Source organism: Coenobita brevimanus, chromosome 74 (assembly GCF_032717465.1).
Source record: "Coenobita brevimanus isolate Jiangsu-jjx chromosome 74, ASM3271746v2, whole genome shotgun sequence".
In the NCBI taxonomy this organism is placed as follows: Eukaryota; Metazoa; Arthropoda; class Malacostraca; order Decapoda; family Coenobitidae; genus Coenobita; species Coenobita brevimanus.
Window position 1 is genome coordinate 7816438 of NC_137027.1, and position 26212 is coordinate 7842649.

The 26212-nt window shown below is 43.5% G+C and overlaps 4 protein-coding genes across 4 annotated transcripts in view; 2 read left to right on the forward strand and 2 right to left on the reverse strand.

The window, feature by feature from the left end:
• The window catches only part of LOC145407730 (actin, cytoplasmic 1-like), a 49263-nt gene extending 23424 nt beyond the window's left edge, over nt 1–25839 (reverse strand). The window contains exon 1 of the mRNA XM_080278604.1: nt 25830–25839. The gene's annotated coding sequence lies outside the window, so the exon portion shown is untranslated. The remainder of the gene's footprint in view (nt 1–25829) is intronic.
• LOC145407727 (actin-3, muscle-specific-like) overlaps nt 1–25970 on the reverse strand; it is an 86481-nt gene extending 60511 nt beyond the window's left edge. Inside the window, exon 1 of the mRNA XM_080278600.1 lies at nt 25853–25970. The gene's annotated coding sequence lies outside the window, so the exon portion shown is untranslated. The remainder of the gene's footprint in view (nt 1–25852) is intronic.
• The window catches only part of LOC145407726 (actin-2, muscle-specific-like), a 55679-nt gene that overhangs the window by 22549 nt on the left and 6918 nt on the right, over nt 1–26212 (forward strand). The gene's annotated exons all lie outside the window — the stretch shown is intronic.
• Nucleotides 25584–26212, forward strand: part of LOC145407722 (actin, muscle-type A2-like) — a 1131-nt gene continuing 502 nt past the window's right edge. The window contains exon 1 of the mRNA XM_080278594.1: nt 25584–26212. This exon is cut by the window's right edge and continues 502 nt beyond it. Coding sequence (XP_080134720.1) covers nt 25584–26212 — 629 coding nt within the window.

The window sequence follows — 26212 nt, forward strand, 5'->3', positions numbered from 1 at the left end:
ACACACACACACACACACACACACACGCAAGCACGCAATGAGGAAAGTGAGAGTAGATCGTAGTAAGATTCGTGGAGAGACCGGAGGAAAGAGGGAAGAAAGAAAGAAGAGCAAGAGAATGTCTGAGGGGAGAATTGGAGGGAATGGAGGGGAGGGGCGGTAGCAAAGTGGGGCTAAGGAGAGAGGGAGAGAGGGGAAAGGGAAGGGCAAGGTTGAGAGGCACGCAAGGAAAAAGGGAAAGACGACAACAGAGGAAAGTGGGAAGAGAGGAGCTAAGAATGGCAGGGGGGAAGCAAGAGGGAAGTTGGTTAAGGAGAGTGGGAGGAAGGGAATGATGTGGGAGTAAGGGGAGAGAGAGAAAGCGAGAGAGAGGAGACGGGATGACGAGGGGAGAGGAAGGAAGGCTCGTGAGGGGAGGGAGGCTGGTGAGGGGAGAAGTGGGGAGGAGGAGGGCCGGCGTGGGAGCGAGGGGAAGGGTAGAGAGCCAAGAGACTGAGGGGAAACTCCAACGTGGGGCGACCGCTCTCTCGCACTGCCCCAAATAAGGACCCCCTGCTACCCATTGACGAACAGACAAGCAATTAGCAAATGTCATATATTTTCCAGCTAATGATGGATGCACAGTCAAGAACTCTTGGGATCATGAAGACAACAGTAATAACACATTCCCTTCCTCTCCTGTGCCACCTTTGCTGTGTCACCTTATATGGACATGAGCGTGTGGGTGGGGCACTGTTGGGAGGGTGAGGGTGATGGGAGGGGGGTGAGGGGTGGTGGTGGGAAAGGGGGTGGGTAAGTGGGTGTTGGGAGAGGGGTATGTGAAGAGAACACAATAATTTGGTAACTTGTCACGTGACCAGAATACGGGTCTCGAGGTAACTCTGCCGCTTCCTTCGTTCTCAGTTTCATTGTTAATATTGCTGTTTATTATTACTGCTAGATTAGCGTGTGTGTGTGTGTGTGTGTGTGTGTGTGTGTGTGTGTGTGTGTGTGTGTGTGTGTGTGTGTGTGTGTGTGTGTGTGTGTGTGTGTGTTAAAGCAAGAACGAAGGAACCAAAAGCTCGAAGACTGCAAGACTGTTCCCTCAAAAAAAAAAAAAGTTAAGCTCAGCATAATAGTGATAAATATGAGGCTGATGATATCCGTGATGACATGATGTTGCTGATGGCTGTGATGACGTTATGATAGTGTGGTGGTGGTATGATGATCACTGTGGTGGGTGAAGCACTTGTGAGGGTGACAGGGGTGATGCTGGTAGAGGTGGCAATGAGAGTGACGTGGTGGTGAGGATGAAGAAATGGTAGTGATGATATAAAGGTGGCAATTTGTTAATGATAATAGTGGTTACAATATGACAGTGGTGGCAATATGGTGGAGATGGTAATGGTAGCAACTTGGTGGTGACAATATGGTGGAGATGGTAATGGTAGCAACTTGGTGGTGACAATATGGTGGAGATGGTAATGGTAGCAACTTGGTGGTGACAATATTGGTGGTGGTATGGTAGTGACGATGATGAAGTAACATGGTAGTGATGATGATAAAGCAACATGGTAGTGATGGTAATGGCAGTAATATAGTAGTGATGGTAATGGTAGCAAGATGGTAGTGAAGGTAATGGTAGGAAATTGATATTAGTAATGGTATCCCAGTCTTAACCAAATACATACTATGAAAAGTGAGAATGATGCTTAATTTTTGCCGTAGAGAACTGGACAGAGAAGGTATGAGAGTATGTGTGGAGACGGATGTTGCGTGCCCGCCTTAAGAATGAAGCATGCAGGCAAAATTAATAAAACAGAAAAAAAAGAGTATGTATGATAATTAAATTAGAGTAATGCAGCACTGAGAGAGAGCGAGAGAGAGAGAGGGAGAGAGAGAGAGAGCGAGAGAGAGGGAGAGAGAGAGAGAGCGAGAGAGAGAGAGATGGTAGTGATTACGTGCATGGTATATTATGGCTGTTATATGGTGGTGAAATGACACAGGCGATGCAAGATAAGAGGAATTTTAATCTCTTCGTTATGATGGCTCTTTAGCTATGTTTAATTCTTCCTACAACCAGGTTATTTTATTCAGTTAAAGGAAACATCTCGTAGTAAAGAATGTCCGTCACAGTCTCTATTACCCCCTCAGTAAGATTTTTTTATTCTCATTTGATTTTGCTACAAGAAGAAGATTGCATTGATCTTGGGAGGGAGCTCTCTTTGTGATATTGTTAAAATGTACATACCCTCGCCTTGAATTTCTAGAGTGTGAGGGATGTATTATTAGCTTCTTGAACCTAGAAGACTCTCTCTCTCTCTCTCTCTCTCTCTCTCTCTCTCTCTCTCTCTCCCTCTGTACTACTACTACTACTACTACTACTGCTGCTGCTGCTACTACTGCTGCTCCTACCCAACTATACTTTAATAATCATCAGTATCCCACAAATGATCGCCAAAAATCGGAGGCAAGCATACACCTTCCTTGTGTCTTAATACATCCCCGTCAATAACATGGGGCTTTCATACAGTATACCTTCACCCTCTACTTCAGTAATACAGCCATGAACCAGTGACCACACCTGCCCATCTGTCAGTATGGTCCTTCGTTGTAGAGTGACCCAGAATGACTAAGTTCTTTCTATGGTATCTGTAACTCTTTGTCTAGCTATCTGTTTGTTTATGTACCTATCTGTTTATCTAATTATCTGTCTGTCTGTCTTTTGATTTTGTAAGCTGTGAGGTGTGGTTTCAATTGAAAGGCCTCCCGGCATTCCTGATCCCACTCAGTAACGATCCCCTCTCTCCACGACACACCTTCCTCCCTTCACGCAGTCTCACCTTATCTCGCCAGTCATAGTTGTCTAAGCGAAATTCTGATGTCGAAAACTTGCTATTACTATTATAATACCGATGCACGACAGGCTCAGGAAAACCAAAAAAAAAAAAAAAAAAAAGTCAGAATTGCCAGAATACTGGTAAATGTAGGTAAAGATAATTGAAAGAGCTTAATGACTGTTGCTGAATGAAAATAAATGTTTCGACTGAAGTACAAAATTGTTGTATTAGCATTTATATACTGGCACTTCTTTCACCTCATATGTGTGAAAATTGATATACCCTAACAGAACTTGTGGATATATTTAACATACATCTCATGCACTGCAATGAACACGACCATTAAGAAATCTAGATTTATTTGTATGCTTTTGCTGGATGCACATACTCTTGGCAGAAAGAAACTATTACTGCATAATACAGATTCAGTCTGTTGGTACTTCCATTAATTCTGTATGCAAGTAGTTCCGTGATGAACAGAGTCTCATTATTGATACTTATTGATACATTAAAAATAAAAGCTTTTAAAAATTAACAGCCCGCTTTTCAGCAAGTGAAAAATGTGCCAAAACAAGGAGCTCTGAAGATCAAGGTTACTAAGATTTTCCCACTCCAAGCAGTGTATATTTGTGAGGGCTCCAATAAAGGAGAGTAGAGGTTCAAGCCACCACTTCGTTATTGTTGTGGTGGAGGAGGTGTGACAGGCGTGGTGGTGGTGGTAGTAGCAGGGTACAGGGCACCCCACCGCGGCCGTTTAAGGTGTGGTGCGGTGCCCCCTGCCCGCTGCCAACACAGAGGCCACTTCGTGGAAAACTGTGGCGGGAGGTCCAAAGACGGCTAGGCAGCCGCAGCCCTCACCTCACCGCCCGCAGCACTTGCCGGGCGGGCTAGAGACGGGTCACGGGAAGGCGGGGAAGAGCCGGGGTGTTAGTGGCTGGCTGAGGTTATTAATGTTATCATTTTACCACTACAGAAAGTATGAAAGTCAATATAGTCAGTCATTTGACACTGATATAGCCTACCCATCAATACACCTCTTATTTGGATTTCGTGGAACCTCTTATCGATTTTCTCCGATCACTGCACTTCGGTATTCCACTGTATGTTATTGATGCAAACTATATCAATATTAAAAGGCCACATATAAGATACAAGAGGATACTGAGGTGTGATACGCAAGCCACATCGATAAACAAAATTTACAGCAAAGTCTTCAGTGCAATTTAAAATAGACTGGTGATTAGGGATATTTGTGGTGTTAATGGAATGGGTAATTCTGACCGGAGAGAGACTGTAGTTATAGGTTAAATTCTCATAACGATGTCATAGTTGTGTTACTGATTATGACCGGAATGGTGGTTATGGAGATAAAAGTTGTAGTTGTGGTGATACTGATGGTAGTGATGATGGTAGTTATGTTAGTGGTTGCTACTGAAGCTTGTGTGGTGCATTTTTGAATAAATAGTTTCCTGATTTTCTATGTAGCTCGTAGTTATGCTATCAACAAATGAGATGCTTTTATTTTAGAGTCACACATTCAAAGATCACTGGTCTAATTCTTCGTTCGATGAATCATATTCAGTTAATTTTGTGGTTCAGACACTTTTTAGAAAATACAGTTAGTTTTATGGTAGTGTCGATTTTGCATTTGATAATTCCGGCAGTAGTAATGAAAGAAATCCTAGCAGTGAAATAGTATGATAGACATGTACGGATATCTGTCTACTGACGTAGTGTAATGAAGAAATTGCTGAAATGGGGGTAACGTAGTAATTCCTAAGTTTCATAGATGCTGCCACGGCTGTCAAGGAAGGAGGTTGAAGTGAGTGCGGGAGGTAGACAAGTTTTTGGCCGTCTGGGGAGAGGACTTGTTTCCAGACTCTTTACATTCTTACAGGGCGGATACTGTGTTCCTGAATTTACCTATTAGCATTTTATTTTAAAATACGAGGACATATCACTCAAAGAGAAGAATCCGAAAAAAGTTTTAGGAATCGAAGAACTCTTAAAAAAAAAAAATGCATCGGTAGAAGTCGTATGTTGGTACTGAGAGACTGACTTAGTCTTTAGAGGACAATTGAACACTTTAGATACGGATTCCTTCAATTGTCATTGTCTCGATCCGAGACAGTGAGACAGTCCATCACATTATTTTTTTTCTGCTAATGTTCTCACTCATTTTTCAGTGCAACAAAAGGTGCACAATATTTTTTTTTTTTTTTTTTTTTTTTTTTTTTTTAGACAATGATATTACCACCAAACAAAGTTCATGAAACATATTTTCATTCTGCCTGGCTGGCAACAGTAAAAACATTTATTTACAAAGCGCTGTTTAAGGCTAATGACTCAACACACTGACATGGTGCTTTCCTTCTTTCTCTTTTCAACAATATTCAGTCACTTATCTTGGATGAAGCCACAACCGTGCTACAGTACACCAGTAAAGGCGAGTTAATGAGGAAGAAATGGGCCACACCTGTGTGTGACTCGGGTTGCATTTAAAAATCTCATAATCAACTCCTTCACCCAAAGGACTTTATTTTACTCTGGATAATTCTTGACTACTCATTTAGGAGTTAAAAGGAATTGCTAACTGCTGCATTCGAGTCACGACTATCTCATCCACATACATAGCCTACATATTGCATATACATCTTTCATCATATTTTTGTAACATACGAAGTTGAAATGAGGCAAGATGAATATCAGTATACTCCCGCAGCCACATTGACTGTACTGTAAATATAATAATCTTTCACTGACCTCACCTGAAATCGGCCAGTAGCCAGCTAAAATTCAACTGTGTATTGTATGTTTTTTATTACATTATTAATGGTATCCACGCTGCCAAAAATGACTGGAGTTTTCATTACTTCACATCACACTTTCTAGTATCTTCGGTCCGACGACGTATTCTTTATTCGTTACCTCCGCCAAAGGAGCTAGAGGAGGTTATGCATTCATCCCTGTTTGTCAGTATGTTTGTTTGTTTATTTGTCCTCAAGCTATCTCCAAAGGTACTGAAGGATGTCAATAAACTTTTCTAGATATCTGGGTCAATTACCAGGGAAGAGTTGATCCAATATTGGTAGTGGTCTGAGTTATCTGGTATAGGCGTTTTGTAGGTATGTTTTCTCTGAATGCTGTATTCTTACTCCAACAGTCTCCAGACTATTTTATTCAGATTCGTTGAGACTTCGAACGACGAGAGTTTGCTTATAATTTTTACTCTCTCATGATTATAAAAGGTCTCCTCGTGTATGGATAAAATCGCCTGGAGGTAAGAAGATAAACCCACAGAATACACGACCTAATTCACGGGGTTAAAGCTACATGAATACAAAATCTAGCACTCTAACCCTTCCAGAACTAATAAGGTTATCGGATTTCCTGAGGTTAAAATTAAAGTGGCAGCCGGGAAGGAAGGTGAAGGGGGGGGGGGTCTGGGTGAAGGAGGGGGAATGATGCTGGCAAGGTCGTCTGGCACAAACTAAATTTTTGTCGTCAGTTTAGTACGTAGTCTGCCTCTCCTGCTTCCCTTACCAGGACTTACATACTAAAAGGTACCCAGATAAGGCTCCCAGAGCTACTTGTTAAAAAGCAATACATAAGTGAAATGCATTTATTTACAAGTTAAGAAGTTATATAAATAGTTATACATTTAATTTATTATTTTCACATACTTCTAAGAGATGGCTCAATTCAAGTCGAAAGAAAACTGTAGATCCAATTATTCTCACGGTAGTCACACTAAATATTGAACTGTAAAATAAGAAATTCGAAACAAAGTCTCAGAAGCAAAGCCGAAAGTCTGTATCATAACCACAGTCACAGACAAGACCAGATGCTCTATCTGGAGGCGAATGGTATTTAATCAGAAGTGAGTGTTTGTTCGCCAGAGCCTCTGAACAGCGTAAATCAGCAACCCTAGGTCTTGCCAGTCAACACATCAAAAAAAAAAAAATAATAAAACAAAATAAACTTGCCTGTGGATGATGACATGTTACTCATTATATACTGTATATATATATATATATATATATATATATATATATATATATATAGATAGATAGATAGATAGATAGATAGATAGATAGATAGATAGTGTGTGTGTGTGTGTGTGTGTGTGTGTGTGTGTGTGTGTGTGTGTGTTATCGTACAGTGAAATATACAACAGTATGACATCTTTCTACTGAGAGTTTTTTCAGTTCCCAATGGTCTGAGGACCGAGCCCCATTAACTTTCAAATCTTACCAGCGTCACTCATCGGCTCCCAAATTCTGAGACATAAAGCATCTCGGTTAAATCCTTCTTATCCTTTATGATGTTTTCTCCAAAACCAACACTGATAACAAATTTGTCGCACAGAAATGTATTCAGTATGTATTCTCATCAAATATTTCCTGGACTCCAGCAATAATTTCTCATCTTTCCTTAACTCCAGAATGTTGTTCTTACCTTCATCCATGCCAGCAAGAGTGCCGTTTCAAAAGAGAGACTAAATTAATGAACGAACTTAGCCAAAATTACTTCCATGTGACAAAGCCTTTACATTAGGGCAATCCTGTGACGCAGCAGTGAATATTATGACTGAGGATGCGATTCAGGAAGCCAGTATCCCTGCATGCTAGCACGTAAAGGGGCTACAGTGGATGCTCGTGTTATGTCTCTTGGCTACACATAAACCTCTTACGGAATGTACCAACTTTTTTGCAGCTGTCTAATCAGTATCATTCAGGAAGCCATGACTCCAATACGAGTATGATCTTGGGGAAGCTTTTCTTCTGCAGGGGAATACGTAAGGGGGTTCCAGTGGAGGTTCGTGTATTTCCCTTAATTATACATTTGCCACTATGGAATGCACACATTTCCAGCGTTATGTTAACAACATAATTCGTATCCTTTTACAAATAACATACAATAAAGGAAAACTGTGCACTCATTTTGTATGTAGGTTTTCTTATTAGTTTGTACGGTAAACATTTCGTAAACCTCTCATGCCACATATGCACTAATGTGTTACACCCTACACGTATATAGCGACATCGAGACCCATGTAGAACCAGTTGACTGGACATATTTCTTCATATCCACTCCCCCTCCCACATATCTGTCAAGAACACAGCTAAGAAGGCAGCAAGTCATGTGCCAGCCCAAATACGCATCACTTATATTCTGCTTTTAATTTTGACCCGGGATTCTGCTAGCACTGTCAACACTTCGATTACATGGCAGAAAGCAACTTCACCACCTTTGCCAGCAAAAGGAGAGTAAATGGTAGCTAAATAATCTAAATCTAACAATAATAAAAGATATGGGAGTAAAAAAAAAATAAAAAATAAAATGTAAGCTTTAAGAAATTCTTCACACGTATCTTAGGAAGGAAACAAAATATATTCTTAGTGAAATCCATACCGGTAACACTGCTAAGGCCTATGGTCTCATTATCACAGAGGACGTGAGATGAATTACCCCCATTCCTCATGTTGATCTCTCACTGATAATAATACAGAAAAGAAAAGAGACTGTAAGCCCACGCCACAGTGGGCACAGGAGTACAGAAAAAACGGGAAACGCAGGCTGGCTGTTTGTTCTTGGTATACAGTGGCTGGGTCGTCCGAAATATGATAAGAGAACTGTGCTTCAATGAAAGTAATTGGGTCAGGAGCGTAGCGGCTGGATGCTGGTGGTAAGGAGGATCCGTGCAGAGATATCGCAGATATGACAGGTACCACTGAATCCTATTACGTAAATAGAGGCTTAGGCCTACCTCCCCTCTTCAGATGCTTGCAAAGTTAGACAGGGTGTATTATAGAATGTAAAATTTTACAGAAACCACCACTTTATAATGTTTTGCTCCACTTTCCCAACATCGTGGAATAACTTCGCTAACAAACCTCAGTATTCTAAAGTGATATCACGGTGTAGGAAAGTTGGTTCGATGAAGAGGACTCCCAGAGATACAGCTATATTGTCTTGATAACCACATCGTCGCAAACTCCTTGCTGTCACTGATGTGTGACATTACACGCTGTCCGAACAAGGTCGCAAACTTAAATGTCTTATAACGGGACTCAATAGTTACCCACATTATACTGTAACGACTAATACAGAAAACACTCCTCAACGAACTACCCTCGACAATATGCAAGGATGGTGTGTCGGGCTTTGAAAAAAGTTGGTTTACCCCCCAAAGCCTACATTTTCCAGTGACAAAATCAGTTTCTGATTCTACCGATGGTGTGGAGAAGATGGTGATATAAAATAGTTCGTAGAAAATTTTCACTATATTACTGCAGTCATTTACCCACGTCAAGGATAACCCCGCGTGTGTGTTTTGCTAATATTTCTTACTATTAAGTACTGAAATGATATTTAGCATTAAACCCTGCAATTAAATGCTTGATAAGAATAGGTTACAGACATTTCAGGCTGAGTGACACATAGTTGTTAGCTCAAGAGGGCACAGAATATACGTTGATACGTTGGCTTAATATACAGTACTGTTGCTGATCATTCGCAGTCTGTCTGATTGAGCAGACCTATCAACCGCAGGCAATCACCTGAATATAATGTTATACGAAATCTGTTCCAGTATGTTAATTTGATACAGATTTATTCATTCTAGTTGATTAAAGTGTTGTACTTAACTAAAGAAAATACCAAAACCATCACAAGGTGAGGAATGAGGGTGCAACCTGTCGAGTTTTATCACTTTCAGGAGAGACAAGCGAGAGAAGAGGAAAATAATTAATACAGCAGTTCCCGGTGCACACTTGGCATAGCAGTGGCGTTCTCTCTAACGCCAAGCCGGCCATAAGGTGCTCTCTTATCCATCCCGCAACACACACTCCACTGCTTCCCTATCCGCTATCAGTCTGCAAAGATAACCCATATCGCACAATTTATAACTGGATGTCCTATTTTCCCGGCCTGGGTGAGAGTCCTGTCTAGGTATTGGTGTCAGATGAGTGAGAGCCATTGAGAGGGGCGGGTGACACATGACACTGACCCTCTTCTCTTTATCACCGCCTCAGTGCGTCTGGTAAGGGGAGAACTGTCAGGTTACTCCCATTGCGGCCAGTACATCACCGCTAACTGGGCGTTGTCTAAGGGGTGTACCAATACTGTTTTACATACGGCGGTGCTTAAGCATTGCGTTATTACGGATGCAATAACGTGGATTGCATGCGAGGAACGAGAGGCCGACTAAAGTATTTGATACTTAAAAAATATATAGGTTATATTATTTATTAATATTTCTTTTGCAAAACCATGATGAACAGAAATTATCGGTTAGTGAATGTTTCCTATAAGGGTTATGGCTGAAAGACTTCACTGCTGCTGAATACTGCACAAACAGCCTTCCTTGCACCGTTTTCTTTTAGAGATTCTTCAGGCACAAGCTGTGCTATTTCCTAGTTATTGTAAACTAGTGCTTCAGTATCCAGGGTTTTGTATTAGTATTATATCTATTTCTGTAGTCACGTGGATAAGTAAACAACAGAATGGCATTTATCAGTTTTGAACGAAACTGATGGCCAGGTGACCCCGCCACACAGGCACGTCACTTCACCTGTCTGGCGCTCACCTCACCTCACCCTGATTACTCTTAAATGGAAAACTTTTGCTGCGGTACGTTGTTGATGGTAGTAATTTTAGGGTAAAGTTGTTCCCACTGGTTGACAAAGATACGAAGTCAAAAAAGGTCTACACCTTTATCATGTGTTGCTCAAGACCTAAGACTATATGTGGGGGGCAAGGGGAAAGAGTAATGGAGAAGGAAGGTAGTTTGCAAAGGATGTGTGCTATAAAGGATCAGAGTTAAAGAATCTAGAAAAGTTCATTTTCAGAAACATAACATTCACTGTGAGTGTTTAGTGAATATAGATTATCAAAAATAAAATATAATGCTATGTACGGAATATCTACACATACGTTAATTACATCTTTCAGCTTATATTAAAGCATGGAAAACCATATATTACTAAACCTGAAGGATTTCTTTCACAACTCAATATTGTCTCTGATAAGAACGCCTGGGAAAATGTATTAATGTCAAATATAACACAGTATGAGCATTTTTAAAAGAAAAGTAGAGCTGTGAAAGACATCGGTGAATTTATGCAAAAACTTCTAATTCTAGGCAAAGTAGAGATCTCGAAATTACCGCAGCATACCCCGTCATGACGTATTGGTGTCTCATGACTGTATTTCAAGAGAAGGGATGTACTGTACAATGACTTCATATATCACATTCACATTAAGAACAGAACACCCGCAGTCAAAACGTATGATATCCACTGCACAAGCATGACATTCATTCCATTTATATTGCATCCATACCACAGACATGACACCCACACCATACCCACGACACCCACACTACGAACAAGACTTCCATATCACAAACAGTATACCCATACCATATTCACACCACAAACATGATACTCACGCCGCATCCAAACCACAAACATGACACCCACACCACGTCCAAACCACCGACATGACACTCACACTACATCCAAGCCACAAACATGACACCTACACCACATCCACACCACTGACATGATAGCCACACCACACCCACATCACAGCTGGTTAAGTCAGGAACTGTTTTTGTCATTCCGTCTTTCCTGCTATCTATAATACCCAGCAATTTAACGTAATGAGTCCAGGCATCACGAAAAGAATGGATCTTGATATCAACATTCCTTTGTTCAGTTGTCCTTGGAAGGGACAACTTTAGTACGATTCCAGCCTTCATTTTTTTCATAATAAAGATCGGCATAATAAACATATGACATCCACATTGCATCCATAACACAAACAGACGACACACATACCACATCCCAACTACAACTAGGAAGCACACAGTGAGTGCATACCTCCACCAATGCCATTGCTATTAAAAAGTATCCGGATCCGGATCCGGATCCGGATAAGCCCCCAAATTTAATCAGTTTTTTCTTGATCCATGGTCCACCTTTCTACAAAATTTCATGGAAATTCAATGAGAACTTTTGGAGATAGTGTGAGGGATACTCCGGATCCGGATCCGGATCCATCCCAAAATTTAATCATTTCTTCCTTGGTCCACCCTTCCGCAAAATTTCATCAAAATCCGCTCATAACTTTGAGAAAAAGTGCGAACAGACAAAGAAAAAGACAAACAAACAAACAAACAAACGCCGGCAAAAACATAACCTTCTTGGCGAAGGTAATTATATGACACCCACACCACAACACACAACACATGACAGTCGCACCACAAACCCATGCCCATACCACCAACATAACACCCACTCTACAAACACGAAAAACCTGACCCCAAATGTCTTCCCTGCTACTGCATACTGTACACTATACTATCATTCACTTCCCCACAAAATACCAAATGTCTCTCATACAAGAAGTCCATGATATAATACCACACATCCGCAGTGCAATATTACCACACATTCGGTACTCTCTACATCACCACATACCCCTCAAACAACCACAAATACTTCACAGTCTCACATAATACCACACTTCCCTCCTACAGCAACATCACACGTCCCAATACAGTAATAGCGTACGTGCCCCATACACCCTCAGATTCTACTGGCATAGTGAGAGAACAGCATCCCCTCGCCTCAGGTAGCGTTACCAGGTGTTTTTGATACGCCACGTGAACGTCATTTGAACGCCACACGCATACCTTCCCCTCAGTGCGCCTTTAAAGCTCACACAGTCTTCATAGAGTTATATACCCTACAGACTAAAGGCTTCAGATCCCGTAGCATCCATACTTCATTCATATGGGAGTTACGTAGCATTATGATTCACACTCCTTCCACATTTACTCCCATTTGTTTGTTATTCAGACAATATGTATCTAAAATTTATTTATCTACACATACACACACACACACAATTTCCACCACACCACATTCACTCAGAATGCAAACTACTATGACGCAGCATTCATACCACATCTGTACAAAATCCACGCCACATCCACTTAGAATCCACACCATATCCACACGGAATCCACACCACATCCACATAGAATCCACACCACATCAACTTAAAATCCACACCATATCCACACAGAATCCGCGCCACATCCACACAGAATCCACACCTCATCCACAGAGAATCCATACCAAATCCACAAACAATCCACACCACATCCACAAACAATCCACATCACATCCACAAACAATCCACACCACATCCACAAACAATCCACACCACATCCACAAACAATCCACACCACATCCACACAGAATCTACACCACATCCACACAGAATCCACACCACGTCCACACAGAATCCACACCACGTCCACACAGAATCCACACCACGTCCACACAGAATCCACACCACATCCACAGCTCCTCTCGCGCCCTGCCACGAGCAACTCAGTGTGGTGCGAGACCTCCCCTACGCACACACACACACACACACACACACACACCTGGCACCCTGCCCTTAACCACCTGTTGACGGACCGGCAGCGTGGCTCTCGGCATTACCTCTTTTTTCCTTTATTTCCTCTGTTTCTATTACATCACTCCAGCTTGTGTTCCTCGAGATGCAAACGAGTAATGAGAAAATCTGCAGTTACTTCGAAAACCAATATGACACATCTGACTTGCAAAAAATTCCAGTTGCCCTTAATATTTTTACGAAACAAGAGGTACCACGTTGCTTAGGTAAGGCATTCCGGAAGTTCAGTTACGAAAACAAGCCACACCTTAGTCAAGATCCATCTCGCTAGAGCGAAAAACTGAAATTATCATAATAAACTCGTAAGTTAAGGATTTTATGAAGTAACAGGAACAGCGAATATCTTAGCTGTCTTCCCATCATGAAAGAGAACAAACTGTCATTCTATTAAGAGAAAAAGGATCTACATTAGCCATCAAACCAAAGAACGTTCTTTGTATCATAAGGCATCCCCTCCTTAAAAAAAAAAAAAAAAAAAAAACTATCCTCTGTCTTATACTGAGAAGCTGATGATTTGCAGTGGGGCAGGGAGGTGACATGTGATCCTCTGGTGTGGTGCTTTGACGATACTTGAGAACCTCAGTACAAAACACCGCTTTGTTTTCCTCCGACTAATTACTTCTTGAGTTCCCCACTGTAGGGGGTCACCTTGACGTGGTGGTGGGGCTTGAAGCATGGTTGGCAGTGCCACCTACTTGGGAGGCAAGCCTACCTTTGTAGGGTTTGGCATTTGTCGGCCTTGTGGACCAAGCACCCCCTACATCACTGGTAGAGGAGGCCTACTGGTGATGTCAGTCCCTGCCCATCTGTCATCTAGGGAGGGACTGTTGCCTCCCCACGTGTTTGCCGTGCGTGGCGTCCCGTAATGCTGGGAGACGGGAGTCCTGGTGGTTGAGCGATGCTGCATGGTGCGCCCTGCAGCTAGCAATACACCTCTTTGGTCCCTTATTCTGGCTAGACGGGTGGCCTGGTTGGGCCCGACCAGGTCAATCGGCTGGTCACTGGCTAGCCATCCAGGCTAGTCACCTAGTGGCTTTAGGATCAAGCGGGCACTGGGGGACCTGGTGGCTCCTATCGTTCTGCAGTCACCCTTGTCAGGGTCCCTTGGTGGTTACCTGCGTATACTTCCCCACTACCTCTGGGGTCGCCAGTGGTGCTTTCCCTGGCATATGGCCTCCCCTTGTTGGGCTCCATGGTGGGTGGAGGGGTGGGGGAATGATGGTTGTTCTTTTTGATTATGACTTGTAAAATTTTTGCAGCTGACGACCCTGGTTCCGTCCCTGACCATCCTTTTCAGTCTCCCTCCTGTGCGCCTCCTGTGCCTCTGGCTGGTGAGGCCCATATTGCCACCCTGGGACCATACCTGCCTGGTTCCAATGGTTTACGGTCAGTGGCCACTACAAAGAGAAGCTGGCAACAGACAATAACATATAGTGGACATGCCCGTGAGGTCCTGCCGGGTGTCTTTGAGAGGGTTGATTTTGCAAGGTACTACACCATTCGTACTTTGGATGGTTAGCCTATTGGGAATTTGGATATTTTTACGGTTCATCTGTGGGAGAGAGCCGAAGATTTCACCTCAGGGGGATGGTAGCCTACTAGTGGAGGTTACATCTCCTGAAGAGGGTTCCCTGCTGGCTGCCTAGTGTAAGGATCCGGATGCGCTATTTACTTGTGTCCCTCATGCTTTTTTCAATCAGAGTCGAGGTGTTGTTTTCTCCAAAGACTTACTCCGCTACAGTGAAGAGAAGCTGCTTGAAGAACTCCAGGTCCACAGGGTGGTTAAAGTGGAGAGGTTTCGGAAGAAGGTTGATGGTGTACTTACCCCAACTCCATCCTTGTTGCTGACGTTCGACTGTAATGTTCTCCCTTCATCCATCAAGGTGGCTTGGTTGTCCCTTAGGGTCAAACCCTTTGTACCAAACCCACGACGCTGCTACCACTGTCAGATGTACGGGCATGTTGGGCGAGTCTGTCGTCGTTTGCAACAGGGCCTCCCAGTGGTGGGTGTCAGTTGTGGAGAATCCACTCATGCAGGACAGGACTGTCCTGGACCTGTTTGTTGTTTGCACTGTGGCGAGGCACATCCTGCTTCATCTAAAGACTGTGCCCGGTTTTGCTTGGAGAAGGAGATCCACCTCATCCGTAATCGTGATAAAATAAGCTTTTCTGAGGCCAGGAGTAGAGCCATGTCATTTGTTTTCCGTAACGGAGTGTCTTATGCGTCAGTTTTGTCCGGTCATAGCCGTCCTCATCGTCCTGTCCAGCAGCAGACTCGAGTTCCTCCTGTTGTGTCAGCTCCTATGCCTTCATCTGTTGATCCCATGCCAGTGCAACAATCTCCCGCACTTGCGACGGTTGCCGCTACAGTTCAAGACTCGACCTCTACATCTATGGTATCCCCTATTAGTCATGGTGCACATTCTTCATTTGCTAAACGTCATCGTGGTTCCTCAGAGTCTTTGAGTCTTGAAGATCCTCCAAGCAAGGTGTCGGTCGTGGAGTCCACATCCTCTGTAGTTAGTCCATCTGTGCAACAGCCCTCGGACCCTGCTTCTGGGTCTTCGGGGGCTTCTTGGGTGTCAGGTCGGTCTGGCACCTCTTCCTCCAGGGAATCGGATGTTCCTCCTCCGGTTACCTCTGAGGATCCTGTCCTGCCCCCTCCACGTTTGGAGGCCAGGACCCCAATCCCTCCTGCTCGACCTCTTGGTTCACTGGGGGCCCCGGGCAGGGTTCGGAGTAGCTCTTCCTCTCCTGCTGGGCAGCGACGGGTGTCTGTGAAGTCTCCCAACACTTCGCAGACTCCAGGCCCTAGTTCTAGCCATGCTGCTGCCCGTGGCAAGCCCCTTAGTGGGCGTATCCTCATTCCCAAGAAGATTGTCTCCCAGGGTCGCTCAGTGGTTTCCACTAAGTGACTCTTTCTTTTGTGTATATAGTTCCTCCATTTTAATATTTTTAGTATTTTTTTTAATGGTTTTCTGTTTGTCCCTCTCCCCTGCCCCTTTTTATTTCAATAGTTTTAATGGCTAATATTATTCAATGGAACTGCCGTGGTTTACGAGCCAACTGGGAGGAACTCCGTTGGCTTCTGGCTGAGTATTCACCTGTGTGTGTTTGCCTACAAGAGACAATGGTTGGTGATGCTGCGCCTCCCAGTCCACCTGGTTACCAGGTTTTTTATTCAGATCCTCTTCCTGGACAGGGTCATGGTGGGGGTGTGGCTATTCTAGTACGCAGTGACATACCTTTCACTGCTGTGAATCTTAACACTCCACTGCAGGCTGTTGCTCTCCAGATTTTCCTTCCCCGTCGTTATACTGTGTGCTCTTTGTACCTCCCTCCTAGTGCCACTATTGAGAGGGTTGATCTTGAAAATCTTATTCGTGCACTTCCCTCACCCTATTTCTTGCTGGCTGACATGAACAGTCATCATCCCCTGTGGGGTGGCTCCACAGCTGATGCTAGAGGTACTATGTTAGCCTCCATTGTGGAGGATGTGGACCTGTACATTTTAAATTCTGGTGAAGTTACTTACTTCCATAGTCAAACGGGTATTTTTACTTCTATTGATTTGTCTCTGTGCTCTGCAGGGGTAGCCCTGAATTTTACATGGGCTGTGTTACCAGACTTACATGGCAGTGACCACTTCCCTATTTTATTAAGATCGACACAGAGTGTGCCTCGGCGTCGTCTTCCCCGCTGGTGCTTGGATAGGGCGGTCTGGCCGGTTTTTGAGGAGCTGTGTTCCCCGAACTGATGTGTGGAGGATTTTGTCAGCACTGATGCTGCTGTTGAGTATTTCACAGACTTACTACACTCGGCGGCACTGCAGAGTATTCCGAGAACAGCTGGTCACTTTCCTTGCCGTCCAGTTCCCTGGTGGACTGATGAGTGTGCTTCTGCTGTTCGGGCTAAACGTGCTGCTTTCTCCCGACTTCGTCGTCACCGAGGTGACCCTGGTTACTTAGCGGCATATAGGAGGGCCCGAGCTCATGCCCGGCGGGTTATGAAGGAGGCTAGGAGGAAGTCTTGGGCATCATTTGTTTCTTCAATTTCTTCAGACTCCTCTCACAAAAGTGTGGAAACGGGTGAGGAAGATTTCAGGGAAATTTCCTGTTCCCTCTCCTCCTGTTTTATCTCATGCAGGTGTGGTGGTGGCTCATTCTTCGTCTGTTGCCGAGATATTTGCAGCTCATTTTGCTAATGTCTCTAGGAAGGACACCTCATCCCCGTCGGCACGCCGCCGACAGCACCTGGAATCTTTGGGCATTAGTTTTCCATCTACTGCGGAGGAGTCGTATAATGTTGCTTTTTCTGGTTCTGAACTTCAGACGGCATTGTCGCAGTGTCGCGACTCGTCTTCAGGCTTGGATGATGTCCCATATGCCTTCTTACACCACTTGCCTGATGCAGCCCTTCATTTTCTGTTGTCACTGTATAACAGAATTTGGTGCAATGGTAGGTTTCTGACCTCATGGGGTGTTGCTGTGGTTCTCCCCATCCCTAAGCCGGGTAAGGATCACTTGCAGGCCAATAATTATCGCCCTATCTCGCTGACATCTTGCCTTTGTAAGGTCCTCGAAAAGATGGTGAATAGTCGGCTCATGTGGTACTTAGAGAAGGGTGGTTACTTGTCTCCAGTCCAGTGTGGGTTTCGGAAGATGCGGTCGACCACAGATGCTCTCCTTTCTTTAGAATCTTCCATCTGCCAGGCTTTTGCAACTAACCAGCATCATATCACAGTGTTCTTTGATTTGGAGGAGGCGTACGACACTTCCTGGCGTCATGGTATATTGCAATCTCTTTATGAGTTTGGTCTCCGCAACTCCCCACTTTTATCCGGGAGTTTTTATCTAATCGTTTTATTCGGGTCCGAGTCGGGAGTGAGCTGTCTACTGCACGTCCCCTTGAGGATGGTGTGCCACAAGGGAGCATACTAAGTGTTACCCTTTTCGCAGTGGCAATTAACAGCGTTATTTCTGTGCTCCCTGATGGTGTTCGTGGCTCTCTCTATGTTGACGATTTATCAATCTCTGTCACTGCCTCACGGATGTCAATGGCAGAAAGGAGGATGCAGATGGCTCTCAACCGTGTCTCTAGATGGGCTGATGAACGAGGTTTTCGATTTTCCTTCAAGAAGACCGTTGCCATGCATTTTTGCCTCGTTCGTGGAGTCCACCCTGACCCAAACCTTTTTTTAGACGGGCGTCGTATTTCGTGTTTAAAGGAAACCCGGTTTTTAGGGCTGATTTTTGACAGCCGGTTGACTTGGGTCCCTCACTTGAGGTACGTAAAAGCTGAGTGTCTCAGAGCATTGGGTCTCTTGAAAGTTTTAGCGCACACATACTGGGGAGCTGATCGCAAGACCCTCCTCCTCTTGCATCAGTCTCTGATTTTATCCAAACTTCATTATGGATGTGAAGTTTATTCCTCTGCCTCAGAAGCCCGGCTTTGTATTTTAGATTCCATACATCATGCTGGTGTTCGTCTCGCCACTGGGGCATTCCGATCTTTCCCGATTTCGAGTTTGTTGGCTGATGCTGGTGTCATTCCTCTAGACTTGCTCCGCTCTTCCCTTTTGATGAGATGTTGGTATCGCTTATCTCGTCTCCCAGACTCTGTGCCCTATCTCAAGGTCTCTCAAGATTCTCTGTCACCTATTTTTGCCACTCGGCCATCCTTTCCAAAGCCCTTTGGTTTCAGGGTGCAGTCGATTATGTCTAGCTTCTCTGTTCCTTCTGTGCCGATCACTCCCCACCGTGTCCCGAGGGTGGGCTACTGGCTTCTCCCCAGAGTGACATTTTGTCGTTTCTTCTCATCCAGCAAGGCCTCCCTTCCTTCTCAGGTTTTATTTTCTCTGTTTTTAGAGCATGCCTCTTCTCATGGGGACTCCATACCAGTTTATACTGATGGATCTAAGTCTGATGCGGGTGTGGGCTTTGGTGTGGTGTTTCCCACCTTCTGTCGAGGTGGGAGCCTCCCTGTGACTGCTTCTGTTTTTACGGCTGAGCTGACTGCTATTTTATTTGCCCTTCAGATTCTCTTCACTCTCCCCCACACTGCTTTTACTGTTTTTAGTGACTCACGAAGTGCTCTTTCTGCAATGGAGTCTTTTAATCCCTCTCATCCTTTGGTTTTATCCATTTTAGAGTGGCTTTTCCTTTTAGGGCGTCGTGGACGTCGTGTAGATTTCTGTTGGGTTCCAGCTCACGTAGGAGTGGCAGGGAATGAACGAGCTGATCAGCTGGCCAAGGCGGCAGCGGCTCGTCCCCCTCTTGCACAGTCCCCTCTGTATCGTCTGCCTGCTGCAGATATGCGCTCCTTTATTGCCTTCAGGGTTTGGTGCTGTTGGCAGGAGCATTGGGATTCTGTGGGTGCCAATAAGTTGCGCTCGATTTGCCAGAAGGTGGGCTCATTCAGTTACGAGGGCTTCCCTCGTCAATGGGAGACTGCTTTGTGCCGCCTCCGCATTGGCCACACCCGTTTCTCTCACGGTTTTTTAATGGAGAGGGCTCCTCCTCCATTCTGTGATGACTGTCTGGTTCCCTTGACTGTTCGGCACCTGTTGGTGGAGTGTCCTAGTCTTGAGGATTTGCGGCGTCGGTTCCTCTCTGACCACCAAGCGGATGGAGGTGTGTATCATCTTTCCTCCGTGCTTGGGGAGGATGCCTGTGCCTTGGGAGGGGCAACCCTCTCCTTTGTGAAGGAGGCAGGACTTCTTAAGGATATTTAGAATTTCTCCTTTTTTATTGTGTGGCTTATCCTCTATTTTTTGTTTTTTGCTTTTTACTTCTTTGTTATACGGCGGCATATGACCCTGGCAGTTGCGCCGCCATGATTATTATGAAAAAAAAAAAAAAAAAATCTTGAGTTTTTGCACTCAACTTGGGTGGGATTCTCATTTAAATCTTCGCTACAAATAGCGCTACAAATAGGCTTTATTATGTTTCTGGCAATACCTACTCAGAGTCCTATAAATCCTTCAGCATAACATCATTTTTATTTCACGTTTTCCTTTAACAGATGATTTAATTTTAATTAGGAAAGCACAATAGTGATGAAGGTCAGTGAATGTCATATGTAACTCGCCATGTCGACAAAACTCCGATGAATTTAATAAAATCGCCTAGAGATAGCAAGAATAATATGTATGGTATCCTCAGGTTTGAAGAATTAATCATCTAACATTTTGGAATTATTCTCAGCTGCACAAACCGTCGAGTATTAGTCAAAGTGAAATACTTTTGTGCACCTCTAACAGCGAAACAAATTACTGTCATACTTTTACCCTTTTACTGTTAGGAAATCTCGGAAGTGAAAGAAATAGTCTTGTGATTGTCAAAATAAAAGGTCATAAGTGCCCATAACAGAGGAGTTGAGACACTGAGGTGAGCCTTGACCTGAAAACTAATATAGGTGAAAGACAGAGAGATTCATACGTACAAACTATCTTGAGCTCACGTTGTGTGAAAGATTACTAGTTATTGCTTTGTCTTCGCCCATACGGTTATCAGTGATCTTCACAGTCAAATTAGGGTGCACACTGACGTGAAAAGGCACGAAAAGCAAAAGAATATTTGATAACAGTAAACAGCTATGGAGACGTGTCTATCCTGTAAACTAATTAAGATCTTTGAGAAATGGGAATCTTAATAATATGGTAAACCAAGGAGTGGCGCTGCAGTGGCTTCAAAAAGGAGTTTAAAAAAAATGTTGATGCCATAACGATTGTCAAACTCAGGTACACAAAGATGGGTGGGGCGTCACGAGATCTTGATGAATCTATATTTACAGGATGACAACACCAACGATATATTTACGTATCTCTTTTTCATTGTATTCACCATTCCGTTAACCGATATCAAGATGTTCGTGAAGTACTCATTCTTATGTAATTCTTCTTTCTACCTGGCTTTACAGTTTATGATAATCTCAGGTATTTAGAAGTGTTATACATTTAGCATAACAGTTGGGTTGAGATTAGTGGTTCTTTTACATCCTTAAATTTGTGTATAACTAAATAGATGTTGCCTAAGTTATCGATTTCAATCAAGCAAGTTGGCACCTCTTCCATCTGTTCCGAAACCCAACAAAACTTATCTGAAAACCGTGTCAAAGCCTTCCGAAATCTTGCCCAACTAGCCTATTCTCAAGCAGGTTGCAATCTCGGTTCATCAGTTTTAAGGCCTAGAAGTGTCAAAGAATTACTGACTATTACTGTGCAAGTCTGCTTAGCTCTTCTCCTCTCCTCCATGTGGCTCGGTTTGTGGATTGTCAGAACTCTTTTCCTCATTAACCCCGAGATGAATGTATGTATGTATCTCTTGGCGATTTTTTTTGGCAGAGAGAAATCACGCATACTTATAAGCTTAAAGTAATCTCTTGACAATCTGCATAGTCGTGATAGAAAAGTTAGCTATTTTTTTCCCTAGGCAATTTGTTCAGGAGAGAGAAACCCTACTGTAGCCGAAGGAAAATTCCCTTGACAGTTGCATGCCTGCATACATTAGTTAAAAGCATTAAGAGTATAACTGTTTTGAATATCCTTTAACAGCTATCTATCTTATTTCCAACGTTTTTACTGCCCTACATTATGTTCAGTAATTCATAACTAGATTCATGATTGTTGTCTCTGATTGGCACATTTCAACTTGGAGTACATCAGTCAGTGCAGACACAGTACTTACTATGATGAGTTTCCTTGCTACGTAAAGTGGATGTGATCTTCGATTGTACGTTAGTTGTCATGAACATTTATGGCAACAATTATTCATTATTGGTAATCCCTACAGTATAATAAATCTTTGTATATAAATTTTAGCAACATCAGTCTTTTCAAATCATATTATTTTGTCTACCGCCAGATGAAAAATTAGCGTAGGAAAGATCTGTTCCGATGGGGTGGTTCATTATCTGACAGCTTCTACTTTAAAACTGGTTTAGAAATTAATACATTTTTCCCTGTATTATCTTAGTTGTCTTCTTCCTCACCATCTCTGTATCCTTCCCCTCCACACCCCTCCTCGTTCCGCCTCCATAACTGTCTCGGGCAGCCTGCTTCATGGCTCAAGGTACTGCTGCACCCAGAATGTCAGTCATTTCGTCCCTACCCGTGTTAATGTGCTACTACAGTTTCACATTGGCACACAGCACAAGACAACATTGCAGGGGCGGTTGTTTGCCTGCGGTTGATGAGTCTACTCATCCAGATGGTCTGGGGTTGATCAACGACAGCACCATATTGCCGTAGTGTAAGAGGCATAGGTGGCTTTGTAACATGTCATTAGTGACAATTGTACTTATTTCACCGTAACATTCTCCTGTATCTCTCTGTTACATCATTGTAATGGCGAAATAGTTTGCATCAGCATCATACAATAGGGCAGTGACGTAAAATGCGCAGAATAAATCGCAAACAAAGCCTTGCTACGAAATCTCCAAAGCCACTTTAAATACAAACTATAGAATGTATCTAGCTGAATGCAATGATGATGAAAATATTCGTTACTCCCGTAGAGTAATGACCAAGAACAATGATAGTTTCGTGGTAATCACAAAGCATCGTCATCATCATGGAAGGAGGCAATAACTCAGAATACAGAAAACATTATTATCAGGATACATTATGGCCAAGGATTTCGAAGATTTCAATGACAAATCAATGGAAGTGTGACTCATTTTCTCATCCTCTTTTCTGGTTCTTTCGTATCTCAGTATTTAACATTTGGAATAAGGTGATGGTGATGATGATGATGATGAGGTACATGAATAACTGTAGATGACACAGTATTACAATGATACAAGGAAAATCTAATTTACACAAGAGTTCATAAAGATAATATTAAAACAAATGTCTGTATTACATAAGTCTGTACTGTATTTTAGATAGCACAGGAGACCTCATAACATCTCTTCATTAGACATTATTTTGCTTAGTGTACCTTAGTTTTCTCTTGTAAGGAATATGTATCTTTTAAATACTGACATAGTTTGCATTAGTACGAGTACCATGCAAGATTATACTTAGTCGTGCTGATCAGAACTAATTGTTAAAAAGAAAGTGTTACGAAATTGTCAAAGCCACAGAGATTTACGACCCATGAAGTCAAGCTCTAAATTTGGCCATCCCTTGTCTGGGGCTACTCAAGTCCACCCATCGCAAGGCCGCCCCCACATGTGCAGGCTGGCTGGTGGGATGGGTTTGAAGGAATGCTTATGGTCCTTTATCTGACAGGTTAGGCTTACCAAGGTTTACGTAAATAGACCTGTGGGAGGGAGCCGTACTGCACCGTGTATATATGAGCCGGACATGACTCCTGGGCCACACTTGCTTCTGCCACGCCGCAGGAGAGCTGCCAGACGCGCGCTACCTGCTGGGGGTACTGTCGTGGTGAGTTGGGTCCACATGGTGTTTGCTGTCAACGTTTGCTCTAACCTGACAAAGATCCCTTAACCCCTTTCAGTTCAGCTGATGACCAGGTGTAGTCATACTGGGGAGTTTATTTAACTAGTAACCAAGGAGACTTACTCCTAATTCAGAATTAGTATTCATTAACTATCATGCGGCCATAACCTAACATTCAAGTAGTGAGAGTGCCTTATTTCCAGTATATGAAAACAAACTAACTAAAGTGAATGGGTGCTGAATGCTCTACCCTTCACTAAGCTGGGCTCTTGTTTACCCTGGCCACTTGTTATGGAATACTGGTGTCTGAGCGTGTTGTCATTACCGTTAAAGGGGAGATTTGAGGCTTTTAGTGTTGTCCTGACTGAGGGTTAAGGCTGCTGATTAAACACAGTACATGACAAGACTGGTGACTGAGTGGTGGTGGTCATACTGAAGACCTGTGATTGGGTGATGGAGTTCTGACTGACGGTGAGTCAAGTGACTGAGCGGCACAGGAGAGGGACGCCTTCACACGATGGCTGCCCAGTTATGCAAACATCCCTCTCCTCCTTCCCTCTCCCCCGAAAGGAGGATGGTAGGCTGCAGGAGAAGGACATCCTCAGCCAACAGCTCACCTAGTTCACATTCAGATGAGCCTCAAAGAACAACATCAATAACGGAGTGACTGATTAACAATTAGAGTGGACCTGGTGAGTGAATGGTGAGGGGTGGTCTCACAGTGCTGGTTTAGAGTGACGACTGGTGACAATGATTAAAAAAAAAAAAAAAAAAAAAACTAATGGGAGGGCAAGGTGACACATCTTTGAGTGTGAAGACTGGTCACTTATGAAATATTAAGTGAATGTGACAGTAAAGATACCGCGTGATGATTAGTGTGATAAATGGTGACAGTGATGAAGGGTTAATGATGAATGTGAGGTAACTGAATGTTGATTAGTGCGAAGACTGGTGACTGAGTAGATATAAAAGACTACTGCTGGTGGTGAGGCAAATGAGTGCTAGTATGAGTGAGGATTCGTGTCTGAGTGATGATAGATTACTGGCAAGGGTGATGTGAGTGAGGGTTGGTAAAGTGAAATCTGATGAGTAAATACAACTGAGATGTGACTGTGTTGTTTGGAGTGGAGATCGCTGTATTAATTCTTGCAGCCTGCTGATGTTATTTCGTCCTTACTGCTCTCAGATGGTTATGCTCAGAGTTGAAGAGATTTTTCTGACTGAAGGGGTTAGATATGGCCTTCATGAACATTTTCACTACATGGTGTCTCTCTTGAGGTAAATAAAGTCATGTGGAAGTAGCAACAATGCAATAGACTGAAAGGGTTGAATACTAAGAGAACGTTTAACTCAGCATCGCTAGGGATTTAAAAAAAAAAAAACTTAATTCATATGAGATGTCTGAAGTTGGTGAAATGTGCTGCGTAAGGACTGGTGTGGGTGAGGATTGAGCGCGTTTGACTAGCATTAGGTTTCATACTCAGTGTAGCTATAAATTATTATAGAAATACATTACAATTACCAATAGTTCAACTAATGTGATATAGAATAGCAGATTCTCCATCATTTGCGCTGAGATAATTAACAAAGAAACAAAAATATAGTCTTTGCTTTACCCAAAGTACCATGCTGTTGTTAATGATGATGCATCTTTCAGTAATTTTGTCCTCAAATTTCTATAAAAGTTTATTAAATTATATCCCTGAAGTACAGTGCATAAACCAAAATCTGTACTTTACCCTGGCCTAGTCTGCGTAAAAGAATCTTTCAAAACTTATGATGTACTTTCTCTGAATTCCCTTTACTAGTATTCTTAAAAACTCTCATTTTCTTAGCTCAGGTAACAAACAAACCAATCGAAAATGTGTGACGAAGATGCATCTGCGCTGGTCTGCGACAATGGCTCTGGTCTCTGCAAGGCAGGCTTTGCCGGCGACGACGCCCCCCGCGCTGTATTCCCCTCCATCGTTGGCCGTCCTCGTCACCAGGGTGTGATGGTCGGTATGGGTCAGAAGGACGCCTACGTCGGTGATGAGGCCCAGAGCAAGAGAGGTATCCTGACTCTCAAGTACCCCATCGAGCACGGTATCATCACCAACTGGGACGACATGGAGAAGATCTGGCACCACACCTTCTACAACGAACTTCGCGTTGCTCCTGAAGAATCTCCTGTCCTCCTCACTGAGGCTCCCCTCAACCCTAAGGCCAACCGTGAAAAAATGACTCAGATTATGTTCGAGACCTTCAGCTGCCCAGCCATGTACGTGGCCATCCAGGCTGTGCTGTCCCTGTACGCCTCTGGTCGTACCACTGGTATCGTGCTGGACTCCGGTGATGGTGTCTCCCACACTGTCCCCATCTACGAGGGTTACGCACTTCCCCACGCCATCATGCGTCTTGACCTGGCTGGCCGTGACCTGACTGATTATCTCATGAAGATCATGACTGAGCGAGGCTACTCCTTCACCACCACGGCTGAGCGTGAGATCGT